General features: G+C 36.9%; 1 protein-coding gene across 1 annotated transcript in view; it reads left to right on the forward strand.

Annotated features, from left to right (window-relative positions):
* TSHR (thyroid stimulating hormone receptor) overlaps positions 1-15,148 on the forward strand; it is a 151,412-nt gene that overhangs the window by 76,016 nt on the left and 60,248 nt on the right. Inside the window, exon 2 of the mRNA XM_046647729.1 lies at positions 11,885-11,956. Within this exon, the coding sequence (XP_046503685.1) occupies positions 11,885-11,956 (72 nt within the window). The remainder of the gene's footprint in view (positions 1-11,884; positions 11,957-15,148) is intronic.

Below are 15,148 nucleotides of genomic sequence, written 5' to 3' on the forward strand. Positions count from 1 at the left end.
CAAATTCAAGTTTGCTCAATTGGATGCTGGATATGGTAATAATATTAATAAAGGTTGCCCACAAGGTTGAAGTAAAAATGAAACCCTGTAAATCATTTCATCGGGGAAAAACATGAGGTTTTGGTGATTTTAAGGCTATTTATTTTGTCCTCCAGCTGAAATGATTTCAGAAAACGGCTATTAGAAAACCTTACCCACAGATGGTCTAATGGTATGGCGAACTGAGTGTTTGTAGTCTTATAAAAAGTCATTGATTTTACAACTGTTGTGAGAAAACATCTTAATGTTATTTTTTAAATAAAGTTGTTTGGGCCGGGACAATATTTATTAGCTTGTGCCTCCCATCTTCCCCTCAAGGAAGACTCTTTATGAGTCATTTTTCTTGTACAATTTGAGGTACAAAATCAGGAAAACGGGTAGGGTAAGGTAGCATCTAAAAAGGAGGCAGAAATAACCAGTAAGGCGAGGTCAGTTTATATAACCCAACACTTTTAAGAAAAAATGAAGTAGAAAGAGAAAAGGAGGAAGAAACTTGACAAAGAATTTTGGAGGTTTAGCAGGAATGGCTTTGCAAGAATGGAGAAGCAAAGGAACGGACTTTTTAAGACGTGTTGTGAGAATTATGAATGGTTCCCCTTTAGTGTTCTTTAAGTCCCACAAGTAAAGATGGGAATTCATTATGTTAATGATACTCCGTTGAAAATGACATTCCAGTGAGCCTGGGTCACATGGGGCCTTGAGTCATTTTTGAACTAATTTCAACCTCTGCCTTACACCATTCCCCAAATCAGAACCAAGTTCAGTTTAAAAACAAAAACCTCTGTTCTCTCTCAGCCACTTCTTTATCCTTATAATAGGGCAAATATTTTGAGATAAGAAGTTAAATCCTTGTTAATTATAAAAATTATTAATACTATTATAATCACAATCACAAAAATTTCAATTTAATTTCAATTAGATTATTTTACATGATTCTCATTATAATCCTGTGAATTAATGAGAAAAGATATTATTCTCCACACATGAAAAATAATTGAGGCTCAGAGAGTTTATAATATACCTAAAGTCACAGAGATAGCTATTAGCAGAATTGGGACCGGGCAGCCCAGTCAAAAGGCAGCTGAAACCTCTTCCTTCTTGTACTGATGGAACACAGATGGTAAAATAAACCCTGACAATGCTTCATGAAAAAGAATTCTTCCTAGATTGCCTCTTTATAAGTTATCAAACCCTATTGTTACCCAAGTTTTCAGCTAACTTTGCAACCAGGATAGAAATAATAGAGGAAAAGAGAACAGTGGAGCTGAAGCTTAACTTCTTTTATTCTGTAGGTGCTTATTATATCAATTCTATTAATTTTATCTCGGCTCTTTAAGCAATCTTCTAAATCTGTCTTGGTTCCCTTCAAAAGTCTGCCCACAAGAAAAAATGAACATGCCAACATGAATATTATGGTCTATGTGATAGTTATATTTCTCATCATCAAATAATAAATTGGCAAACTGATTTGTATATTTTTGTTTCTTCAACAAAAACACTTACCTAGTGTTCACTAGGTGTTGAACATTGTTCTAAGTGCTTCTAATAATAATTTATTAAATCTTCGTAGCAACCCTATGAGGTAGGGAGTATTATTATCCACATTGTACAGTTTGCAGAACAGCAGTAGAGTAGACTAGCGAATCTTCTGTCTTTTTTGCCTGTGATTGAAACTCTGATCTCCTACTTAACACCTGTGTGGCTCTTAGCGCGTTATTTAACCTTTCTCCATCTCAGATCGTCATCTGTAAAATGGGGGTAATAATGCTGTCTAACTCACAGGGCTGTTATGAAGATATAATAATAAGCGTCATGCACTTTTATAGTGCTTGGCACAATGAGTGCTATGTAGGTGTTTATTATTATTTTCAATTTAGATCTTTGTTGTATTAGTCTGGGTTCTCCAGAGAAACAGAATCAAGAGTTTATTTATCTACATATCTGTCTCTATCTGTATATATATAGAGAGAGGAAGACAGAGACATAAAGAAAGAGAGATTGACTTTATTATAAGGAATTGGCTCACGCAATAATGGAGGCTGAGAAGTCTAAGATCTGCATTGTGGAGACACAAGGAGAGCTGATGGTATAGTTCCAGTCTGAGTCCAAAGGGCTGAGAATCAAGATTGCTGCTGGTATAAGTTCCAGTTTGAGTCTGAGTCCAAAGGTAGGAGAAAACCAATGTCCCAACTTGAAGATAGTCAGGCAGAGAGGAAGCATTCTTTCTTATGCAGTCTTTTATTCTATTCAGGCCTTCAGTGGATTGGATAAGGCACATCTGCGTTGGGGAGGGCAATCTGCTTTACTGTGTCTACCTATTCAAATGTGAATCCCATCCAGAAACACCCCCACAGACACACTCAGAATAACATTTAAGCAATCATCTGGGCACTCCATAGTCTAGTCAGGTTGACACATAAAATTAATGTTCACACGTGTATACAAATAAACATTTTTACTCAACCGTGCATTTCTCCAAATACTTTAGTAATTAAAAATACCAATTAAGAAAGTTATACATACACACCTACCAGAATGGGTAAAATTGAAAAGACTGATAATACCAGCTGTTGGTGAGGATGTGCATTAACTACAGTCCCATCCATCACTGATAAGGGTGAGCATGGTGCAATCAATTTGGAAACTGGAAATTTCTATTATAGTTAAGTATATACTTACCTATGATCCATAAATCCCATTCCTAGGTATTAACCCAAGAACAATGATTGCATATGCCCATAAAAAGATTTGTATGTGGATACTTATAGAATATTTATTCATAATAGCCCCAAACTGGAAAAATATCAACTAGAGAATGAATAAACAAATTATATGTATTCATAATTGGCAATAAAAAACAATTGCTGATACATCTAACAACATGAACAGATCTCAAAAACATTATGTTGAACGAAAGAAGTCAGACAGAAAAGCGTGACTAATGTATAATTATATTTATGCGAAGTTAATAAATAAGCAGTCTGTGTCCTAGAAATCAGAATAGTGATTATCTTCTGAGAAGAGTGAGATTACTGATTGGAATGGGGCACAAGAGAACTTTCTAGGGTGATGGAGATATTCTCAATTTTGTTCAGGTCCTGGTCACAAGGATATATGTGTACCTGTATGTACAGTATAAGTATACTTAAGTATATAGTATTTAAGATTTGTGCATCTTACTGAATGTAAATTATACTTCAAACTTGTGGAAAAAAGTTTCAGTATAAAAGTTATCACAAATAATGAAATAAAACCAAATTAAATATTTTAAAATCTGGAGACCTAAACCAAGCATTGCACATAGAAAACTCTCCCAGATGGCCTAAGCTGGACAATTTCCATAAGCCAAATCTGTCAAGCCATTGCCTGGGTTTCTGAGGCTCAAGTCACAAAAATTAAAGCCCAGACAGAATATTCTGTCCCAAAATGATGACTCACAGGTGCCCTTGGAATCTGGGCAGTGTGTTACACTATTTCAGCTGCAGTTTCACACCTTGCATCATAGACACCACCTGCTATTTTTGTATTATTTGTAAATAATTCAGCAGCAACACTGACTAAAATCCATTCTACCACCAAAACCAGAAAACGCAACATAGTACAGATTTAAGATACTTTCACATTTAAAGTACAGTCTATATGTAAAAAGTCCACATGTTTGACTGCACGATCCTTCTGGGTCTATGTCCCTGATTTTAATTCCCTTGCTTGCTGTGCTCTCTCACAACTCTTGACAAACTATGTAAAAAAATTGCACAATAATAAAACAAATTCACCAGTGAGAATTTCTTCTCAACAAAGGAAAAACACTGGGTCAAATGATAAGTGTCACATTAAAATTATATTAATATTGTCCAGTTTATAATCCACACTATGTAAGTATCTGAATTATTTGCACCAATTCCCTCTTTTTCTACTACCAGCACTTTCTATGGTTGTCTTGACTAGTTCACTGTCATACACTTGGCACATCTCAATGAAATGAAATATCAGTTGTTTGACTGACACAGGTATTTAATACAAAGGGCTCTTGAAATACAGATGTGGATATTAAGCGAATAAGCTTCATGCAGAATCACAAAATTGCTCAGCCTGATTGCCAAGAGACCAAAAATGCGACACGTAAATGGGAACTTTGGTCTTTCTGGATCACACAAGCTTAGCCATGGCAAAAAAGGTTTTTCAATTCAAGAAAATTCAGACATGCTCATACTTTACATTCTTTATTAAGTAGGGGCTGTTGTAAGAAATATGCATTAATTAAAACCCACACCCACATATGCACACATACACATAAACTATGTATTTACTATTCCAGAAACCTTGTAAGAAACAAAATGTTGGAATGTTGATTGGATTTACATGTTGATAACATTTCAGTGAAATGAGACTACTATCATGCAAGATTACTGTAAGAGATTTAATTACACCAACTGTTCTTCTTGGAAATAGAGACCCATCTGCTCTCTTTGCCAGCATTAACCAGATTTCCCTCCACCATCGCTACCACAAAAACAAGAAAAGACAGTACTTAAAACTGGATCCGATTCTGCAAAATCTTCAAGTCAATCAATAGTGTTTCACATGCATTTCTATTTCTGCATTATATTTTCTAAATGAAGACATCTAAGAAATATAAATCTTGCCCTCAGCAGGGCCCAAAGGAAACATTTGACTCTAAGTCATATCCTCACTGATCATTCTTGGTTAAATAAGTCGTAGAAAATAAATTAAATTGGATCACCCAGCTTAAATATTTATTCTCTCTTGGACTTTCCATACCCAAAACCCGGCTTGTTTAACTATTAAATGTACATACTCCACTTAGGATATGAAACTATAGCTGTGAGCCCTTTCTCCCATGAGTTATAGTGATGCCTTAGTCATTAGTAGTAAATGTTGGTACTATTTGTATGAGATCAGTTTTCCAAGATTCTTCATTCTATTTCCGAGAGAATAATCATTGCCTTCTTATTTTGAACCATCAAAGCCAAATAAAAAACAGAGTCTCTTCAGTACTTTGTGTATTTTCATATGAAACGAATACTATTTTGATGCTAATTCTTTGGACAATAGTGTAAAAGCTGGAAGCTTTTCTAATGCGTTTGTCAAAAGAATATATACTTAGGTACATATTTTTCCTTTTCCACAAATATTCAAAATGTATTCTGAAAGTAAAATAAACTATTTTGGCCAAATAATCACAATCATTTGCTTTTTTTTCTCTCTCCTCTACTTTTAAAGCAGTAATTACAATGTCACAAGATTCTTTGAATAAAAGTTCTGCTTTTGGAAATGTAGACAATGGAAAGAACATCCAGCTGCTTGCCCCTAGATAGGGGGACAAAAAGAGAAACAGGTTGATGATAAACACACATCAATTAGCTGAGGCTACAAAATTACTGGATAACAAAACCGCCAGGAAACTTTATAAGGATTAAGGCTCACGCATCTGGGGTTGGCGAAGGGTAGGCAAGGCATTCATATATTACAATAATTTATTCTCCACGACTCTCATCTTATAGCAAAACGATTGGGGGAAATGGAACAAAAGCTCTGTAAATAAATATGGTATCTTCTTTATTTAATTAGCTAGATGCCATGTCCTAGGCAATGAATTTTGTTCCTTACTTGAAGAGAAATAGATGCCTTGGAAGAAACTTCTTCTTACATATTTTTATGTTAATTAGGCAAAGTTTAAGCTAATACGTGGTGAATTTTAGGGAGGCAACTTGCACCAGAAGTGAAAAAGAAACTTCAACTTATTAATGGGTTTATTTTTCCAGATTATGTACACATAATGGAGAAAGGGAGTCAGAGAGTCCTTGCGGCACCTGCCATTTCTCAAATTCTTCCAGTTTAAAATATTCAACATACCAAGGTGCTGTATTTTGGTAGCATGTCTAGAACCCTGTCAATCCCCTGTCTGAAACTTTCCCCAAGAAGTTCGATAGTCTAGAAGCTTGGTTGGTAGATTGTCCCATAGCCCATTGAACGAGTCTCTTAGTCCTAGGATTGGGTCAGTTCTAAGCAGTTGTGTCTCATTTCAGGAGCTGGTGATATGTGTGGGGATAGGGCACCCATGTAAGTGTAGGGGAGCAAGAACCACTTCTCTACCCTCTAGGTCCATCTGGCTGGTTAAGAATTAAATTAACATGGAGACAGAATAACAGGAGAAAATAAAACAAAGTTTAATAACATATATACATGGGAGAAACCAGGGAAATCTCAGCCACTCGCCAAAATAGCCGAAGCCACCACCTAAAAAACCATCCTCAGCTAAAGACAAAGGAGGATGTTGGAGGTAGTGGTTTGGGACTTCAAAGAGGAGGAAGGGAATTTACATGGAGATGGAAAAGCAAATGTTTGATAAATAATTGTTGACCATGCCTTGTAAAAACAATGAGAGATGGAGAGGACTTTGATTAAAAAGCCTTTGTTAGGTTCCTCCCTGTCTATCACACCTAGTTTATGTTATACTATAGTTATCTTATGGTGCTAGCTCCTTCCTGGAACACGCCTTGTATCTTAAATTCTTTTAGGCACTTGGGGAAGGTCAAAGTTTCTTTCAGAGTCTTTTGTCCTTAAAAATAATCAAGCCAAATCACTGCATCTATGTTCATCAGTGATATCGGCCTGTAGTTCTCCTTCTTTGTGTTGTCCTTGTCAGGTTTGGGGATCAGAGTGATGTTGGCTTCATAGAATGTGTTAGGGAGTTCTCCATCTTTCTCAATTTTCTGGAACAGTTTGAGGAGAATAGGTATTAAGTCTTCTTTGAATGTTTGGTAGAATTCTCCAGAGAAGCCGTCTGGTCCTGGACTCTTGTTTTTGGGGAGGTTTTTGATTACCGTTTCTATTTCCTTACTTGTGATTGGTCTATTCAGATTCTCCATGCCCAGAAACTGATGATTGGATAAAGAAGATGTGGTATATATACACAATGGAATACTACTCAGCCATAAAAAAAGATGAAATTGGCCCATTCACAACAATGTGGATGGACCTCGAGGGCATTATGTTAAGCGAAATAAGTCAGTCAGAGAAAGACGAACTCTATATGACTCCACTCATAGGTGGAAATTAGTATATTGAGAAGGAGATCTGATCGGTGGTTACCAGGGAAAAGGGGGGGTGGGGGGAGGGTACGGAGGGGGAAGTGGTGTACCCACAACATGACTAACAAAAATGTACAACTGAAATTTCACAAGCTTGTAATGCATCATAACATTAATAAAAAAAAATAAAAATAAAAATAAATAAAAGGTCAGGTTTTATCACTGGCAAAAAAAAAATAATCAAGCCAAAGGGGCTGGCCCCGTGACCGAGTGGTTAAGTTCACACGCTCCACTGCAGGCGGCCCAGTGTTTCGTTGGTTCGAATCCTGGGGGCGGACATGGCACTGCTCATCAAACCACGCTGAGGCAGCGTCCCACATGCCACAACTAGAAGGACCCACAATAAAGAATATACAACTATGTACCAGGGGGCTTTGGGGAGAAAAAGGAAAATAAAATAAAATCTTAAAAAAAAAAATCAAGCCAAAGAAATATATTTTGGGATGGCCAATTCTGCTCCCCCACATAAGTTAGGCCTCTATATGGTGTTAGCAATCAGGCATTTAATGAGGGACATTTCTATGGAAATAAAGAAAAACAAAGGTTAATGGTTAGAACAAACTATAAACTTGGTTTTTGAGTCTAGGGGGTCGTTAGTCAAGGTTTCTAGATATTAGGCTCAAAGCATCTTTAGATGGTAGAGTAAGGACAGGCATTAACAATCTAATGAATTTCCCAGTTTGCAGTTTGAATATCTCTGGTGATGGCATTGGGTGTTCCAGTGAACTTTCTGAATGGCCACACAGCAGTAGGCACAAAGAGTAGCCATACATGATCTGTCATGGTGATTTCCTAAAAGTTTACATCAGCATCCCCCTTCAGCCTACAGGGCTTTGAGAAATGGGCAGTTTTAGTTTTTAGTGATGCCAAGTCAGGAAGTGGGAGAAAAATTGGAAACACTAATTACTAACAAAATGCATAGTAAGGATCCAGTTTACAAAGAAATGAAAATAGCTCAAAGATAGTGAACATTCACAAAAGTGGGTTATAGTTTTTCACTGAAACAAAATTTTTCTCTACAATCACCTCCATTTCTACCAAAGCTAATCCAATGTTTTTGCAAAAAATAAGTCTATTCTCATTAAACTTGGCCTAATTATTTATAAAAATGCAGCAAGAAGAGTGATTGATCATATGGGCTCTTTTTAAGTTTGTTTTGCAAGGGCCATCTGGGAAATCTCAAAGTTAGCTCAAAATTAAAATGATTTTATTTAGAATTTGATGTGGGGAAGTTTGTCAAAAATGTCAGAAGGTTTGAACACTTGATTAAATAAGATCTTGGTCATCTATTTAACCAAAGTGACAATAAAAGATTTTAAAGGCAAATACAGAAGTTTACATAGTTGTAAACAAAACCTTTAGATCTTTTAATATTACGAAGATTAGGTTTGTTAAGTCATCAAAAGGCCTGAGAAAGACAACATAAAGCACAAGAAATTATTTTGATAAACACAAAATCTTTGTTTCCTAGGTGAATTACATAAAAGATAACCAACAACCTGCACACTCTGGCAGGTGGAAAACCAAGTGAAGCTCTCAGGACACAAAACAAAACAAACAGGAAAGCAATAGCTGTCCCTGGGAGGAAAAGGACCAATAACCAACAGGTTCTCAAAACCAAAGTCACAAGAGTCAGCATCCGAAGAACTAATTCTTACAAAAGTTTTTTCCTGCTAATCTGAATTTAGAAAGGAAGGGGCAAAGAGAAATTTTTACCTTCCTTTCTTGACTGACCACCAAAGCAGAGATCCAGGAAACTGACATGGTAAGAATTTTTACCTTCTGCCGACTTTTTGTCAGTTGTCCCAGACCTCAATTGCAGTCTCCAAGGCTAGTGGAGTATCCCAGCCTTTTACTATCCCATCTTGTCACCAGAAACTGTAGGGGAGGAAAAAATATATTTTTCTTTCTACTCTTCTAGTTTCTCAGCTGAGACCCTGTAACAAAAGACAAATTTACAAGAGAAAAACATATGCATTTATTTAGTGTAAGTTTTACAGGACATGGAAGCCTTCATAAGGAAATGAAGACCTGAAGATATGATAAACCTGAGTGTGTTTATGCCAATTTGATGGAGAGTGGAAAGTTATGGAAAAATGTGATAGGACAAAGGGGTATGAGGTTTAAAGGTAGTAAACAGGGAGAACTTAACAAGGTCTGTTTGTTTAGATTCCTCTTGGTGTCTTGAGAGACAAAGAATGCTCCTCTCCTCTAGCTATAGGAGGGTACCTCCCACATGAGGGTCTTATGACCTACTTCAGGGGAGAAGGAGAGTCAGAGAGTCCATCCTCCACTTGCCATTTCTCAAATTCCTCCAGCTTAAAATATTCAATATGCCAAGGTGCCGTATTTTGGGAGAGTGTGTCCTGAACCTCATCACCTGCAACTCACTCACTAGTAGGAGACGATCTTTGTTCTAACTTAAAGTGTGTATGTGTCTATGTGTGTGAAAGAGAGAGAATTCAAGAAACATGTATTCTCTATTTCAGAAATTCACACATGGGAAAGGATATAAACATTATTTGAACCTTTAACCCAAAGAATAATAAATTGTATTTAGATGCTATTTCTATTCCAAGTCAAATTTTTAGAAATGATTGTAACCTTACTCTAATTTTCCTTTTAATTAAATATATTATTTACTTTTGAACACAGAGTAAACCCCCAACTTTTTAGCCAATTAAAGTTATAAATTAGGTCCACATTACCTACAAGCAGTGTGTGCAATCTTATGATAAATAGGCCCTTGGATCCATGCCTTACGATGTGCTCTATAAGTAAGACTATCTTTGAGCTTAAGAAACTTGATCTCCTTGAGTGATTCCCAACAGGTGTGTATCGTATCCTTTGTTTTCCTTTGGCATGGCCCAATTTTACTTGGAGATTTTAGTCAAATGACTTGTTATTCTCGTATCTTTTTAACTTGAGAATCTTGGCTCTGGACCAACAGGCTTTTAATCAATCCAATTAAGGGAATGTAAGTGGGAGACCCGTGAGGGAGGGTAGGCAATTTCTGGGACCTGAATTCCTGAAATCATATTATTAAGACAACATTGGGTTTCATGCTGAAACACCAAGTGTTGGAAGAGGCTGACAGTCTCCTCTTTTGTCATTCACATCACCTCCCCCCCACCCCCAAGTTAATAGGTCCTTCTATAAGCTAACTTGGCCCTGCTGATGCTTTGATTAGGCAAATTACAGATACATTTCTTGATAGACAAACACAATATACCAGGTAAAAGGAACTGCTTGAATAGGCCTTTAGTAACGTGGTGGTGAGATGTTGGACGAGGGGAAGCATTCTATGATCCTATGATTAGGTCTCAGGCTTTTAGCGAGCCTGTGCCTCTGGACTGTGAACTTCACAAGGTTTTCTCAGATTTTTCTCTCCCCTTGGGTAGGACAGGATGGCTAGAGTGGGCAGGAGTTGGGTGTTTCCCTCCTCCAGGTCAGTTAGGCTTTGGTTAAGTTGTTTCCCCTGAGGGCAAGCCTTGTTAAGAACAGAGTGCTCTGGTGTTATTTCCAAATGGTTCCGTTTCCCCTCCCTTTGCTTAGATATTTATTGTTAGAACCTGGTCAAGCTCCTAGAGGTAAATCTCACAAAATTCTGGAGGAACCCCTTCTGACTGGGTCCCTTGGAGTTTCAACTCTGAGTTGTCCACACTGTGCCTCCAGCAATTCTTCAATCGAAGTTCAGGTTTTTCTACCCTGGCATTGCTTCCCTGGTGGTTTCACTCATGAGTCTCTGCTTTGGAAAGCCAGGACTCTCTGTAGTCACTGTCTCTCCAATCTTGGGGGCATTGGTTTGCCCTATGTCTTCCCCTCTCTTATGGATCCAAGATGAGTTGTTGATTTTTCAGGCTGTTCAGTTTTTACTTGTTGTTAGGCTGGAGGGGTGACTTCTAGGTTCCTGACATACGGAACAGGAAACAGGAAGCTCTAAATATATTTCAATCACTGCAAAAATTAGTAGTTCAAAGAATGCCTACGTCAAGAATATAGCATGTTGAGAAATAACCCTGAAGCCTAGAGGGAAAATATGCAATTTTGTATTTGTATTTGTGTATTAAGATATTAGTCTAACATCTTAAATAAGGTAGTAAGTGGATGATGGGTGATTACCAATATTTAAATAGCAAAAACAGACCCGTGGAGAAGATAAGCATGGTGAGGCACTCTCTTTTTGCAAGGTGAGTTAGAACAGTAGGTACATCTTTTTCCATACAGGATTCTATTCAAGCAGTTGCTATGGCAAAGAAAGGAAGTCAAAAAATGGAGCACCTCGGTGGGGAGACAGACTATTTTAAATCTATAAGATATATCAAATGCATTTAATTCCTCTTGATATATATTCTGATGGCATTCTAAGACATTTCTATTGACAAGTGCATGATATGAATTCAGTGGTCCTAATAAACTGATGACTATATTAAGTTGCCCTTCAGTTAAAAATGGAATATGATGTTAGACAAGGTATTCTATTTACTGCTAATTCAAAGATGGTTTGAAGATTTATTTTCTGCATTTGAGTCTCATTCTCAATTCCTGTTTTGTTGGGGAAAAAATTGTATGTTTGTTTTCTCATCAAGTATTATTTTTGTTGATTACGTATGATGAAATATGTATTGTAAGGACCAGCATGCTTCTAATAATTTGTCTTTATAATTAAGGTTATTTATTAGAAAAGTCCAACTGTTAAAACTCTAATTTTGTAACTGTTATTTTCTTAGGAAGTTTACAGAGACTCATCTGAAAACCATTCCCAGTCGTGCGTTTTCAAATCTGCCGAATATTTCCAGGATGTAAGTCATTTCTTTTAATATAAAGAGAATTTTGCAATTGTGACATGTTATTTCCTAAATGTGTTCTATCAAGAAAATTCTTGTGTATTGTACTTGCATAAGGCTATGACATCTACATTTCTAATATATGTGAAAATTTTATGTACAAGATGCTTTTTTGATTTTGCTCTATCTCCACTTCCTAATTCCTAAATATTTTTTAAACCTAAAGCAAATTTAAATTCATTTGGCCTTGAGAATTTAATAATTCTTAATGTATTTTAATATATCTTGGGATGTGGCAAAATCTTAGCTGAGAATCTCTTCCATAAACCAATTTACATATCTGTCTGTAATCTATCCATCCTAGTTACCAATTCTTGAGTCACTTTTCACGACTGGTACAAATGTTTACATTTTGTCATAAATGTAGCCAATGATTTGATTTCTCTCACTTAAAAAGAAAAGAATTAAAAATAATTCTAAACCTTAGAAAACTGAATTTCTATACACTCAGAGTGAGGAGAAAAAGGACTTCCATGCTGAGTTGACGAACAGTGTATCTGTATACGAAATGAACCAGGTCTTTATCTCATTTAATTGATTCTGACAAGCGATGAAGGTAATTCAGGCACACCAAATGACATTACAACCAGGAGCAACCTGTAGTTTCATGCTAAATTTATTCATTTCGTGATGATTTATTGAGTGTCTATTGTGTCTTTTGAGGGACCTTTGACATTTTTGGTTGTGACAACTAGAGTGGGGGGTGCTTCTCACAGCTAACAGGTAGAGGCAAAGGATCTGCTAACATCCTACAAAGCATAGGATACCCACCACAACAAAGAATTATCCAAATGTCAGTAGTGCTGAGGCCGAGAAACCATTCTAACTGAACATCTCTGTAGTTTTTAATGTTCCTCACCAGCCCTTCCTTCTTCAAGTTCTTCCTCTTTTGGTTTCCTTGATATTGTTCTCTCATCCCTCTTTGTATGTATCCTCTTACCCTGGCTGTTCTTCCTCTGTCTCCTTTCCTGGTTTCTTATTTCATTTCATTTCACTCAATTCCTTAAATACGATTCTTCCTTTGTTTCTTTTGTCCTAATTCCTCTGTACACTCCTCTCCTTGAGTGAACACCTCCAACTCCTTTGGCTTCACTATTACCTAATACCACTAATTCCTAGATGATTATCTCTAGCCCTGACTTGTTTTTACAATTCAGACCTGCATTACAAACTTCGTTCCAAATATCATCACCTTGATGTCCCACAGGCACCACAGACTCAGCATATTCAAAATAAAGTCATCACCTTCCTCCTAAACTGCTCCTTCTCTACTCTATCTCCTTTTAAGAGTACCACCATTTAGTGAACTGTAAGCTAAAAACTTCAAATTTCCCTTTAGCTCTTCCTTTTTCTCTCATTCCCTTATAAAATTGCCCACTTGGTGTCTCCACTTGGATATGCTTACACATTCATTCAACAAATATTTATTGAGCCATATTTTGTGCCTGTCACTTCATTAGATGCTTTGCTTTCAACAGTTGACAAAACTCATGGAGCCTCCAGTTTCCTTCCTAAGCGAGTGATAAGTCATAATCAGGTGGATGTAAGCAGGACCAGGGAAAGGCGTCAGTAGAGAGGGAGGTGCTAAAAAAAGTGAAGAAAGAACAATTTCAAGAGCCTGAGATCCTGAGGAAACAGGAGGAGAGGGGATCCAAATAGAGGGATTGACTCTCTACAGAAGATGATCACCATTTACGATGTAAAAGAAAGTGATATAAGAGATGGGGCAGGTGTGAGTAAATTAATAGGCTTATTGGAGGGGAATTCAAGGAATTCTCATCTAAAGGTTTCAATCTGTTCTACAAATTATTAAAAGATTATCTACTAATATTGAGGGTGGAGCTGGCAGAGTTGGAAGCTTGAGAAGGTTTGAAATAAAAGTGATGGGCAATAAACGGAGGGTTGACAGAGATAAACAGGACATCCAGGCAGACTTGAAGGCCCTGTTGGAGCTTCCTTCGGGGAGACTGTTCTAGACTAGATTCTCCAGTCTGGGTTAAGCATTTCCTGACCCACATCAGAGCGCTTTTCACCCTATATGTTAATGTCATTTACCCTTCTGTGTCTCCCACTACTGGGAACTCCTGGAAGCTAGGGAACAGGTCTGTTTTGTCAATGCCCATTTACTCACATAGAGTAGATGTTCCATAGATGTTTGTTGAATGAAAGCACACACATGTACAGGAATAATAGTTAAAGGGCTAGTATATCTAGGGGGCAAGGGAGAGATCACCAGGTTAACCCTAGGTAAGTTTGCCTGGGGCAGTACAAATTCCCATCTATTATTCTGGCATAATGATTAGCACCCTGTTTTAACTCGCAAAAATATCCTAGTTTGGATGATACATGGTATGGGCACCCTATTGATTACATAAGACTTATGTGCTAAGAAGATACTTGAAGAGGTAGGATCTGATTTTTCCTGGTTATAAAAATGAGATAAGAAGCAGGGAATCATTCTTTTCATCCCACTGAATAAATGGCTCCTATGTGCTGTTTTTACAGCCGATCTATGAGAGCCCTCTAAGGAGGTATCATTTGATTGAAGAAACTAGAACTTCGGTTATTATCACATAGGCTGAATGACAGTCACAATAAAACCTTGAGAATGCCTCACACTTCTAAACTAAGAAATTCGGAAGAAAATTTGGCGCAATGGACATGATGCGAAGTTAGGAACACAAGTTTGCAGCCTTCAAAATTAATCTTACCCTCAGATCGCTCAGCTTCATCCATTATAAACCTCCGCATTCCCTACACTGTAAACTAATTCTTTTCAACATCTTCCATTGTTTACTCCATGTTAGAGATATGATATTTGGATCAAAATAATTTATGTAATGTTATCCACAAATGGCAATGGCTTGGGAGACCTGAAAAATCAAAAGATAACTGTTTAGAGAATAGATAATTCAAAACAGAAAGTACAGGGCCATTAGAATACTCATAATAACCATAATAAAATCTCGAATGGAATAGTCAGTGCTCCTCTTACAAACGCTGTATTACTGAAAATATTTTACTGGCAGATTCAGTTCAAACTATAGACCAGTGGTTCTCAACCTTGCCTGCACATTAGAATCATCTTGGAAGCTTTGTAAAAATAAAAGTGTTTGAAAAAAATAAATAAATTAAAAAATAAATAAA

This window comes from Equus quagga, chromosome 20 (assembly GCF_021613505.1).
Source record: "Equus quagga isolate Etosha38 chromosome 20, UCLA_HA_Equagga_1.0, whole genome shotgun sequence".
Lineage (NCBI taxonomy): Eukaryota > Metazoa > Chordata > Mammalia > Perissodactyla > Equidae > Equus > Equus quagga.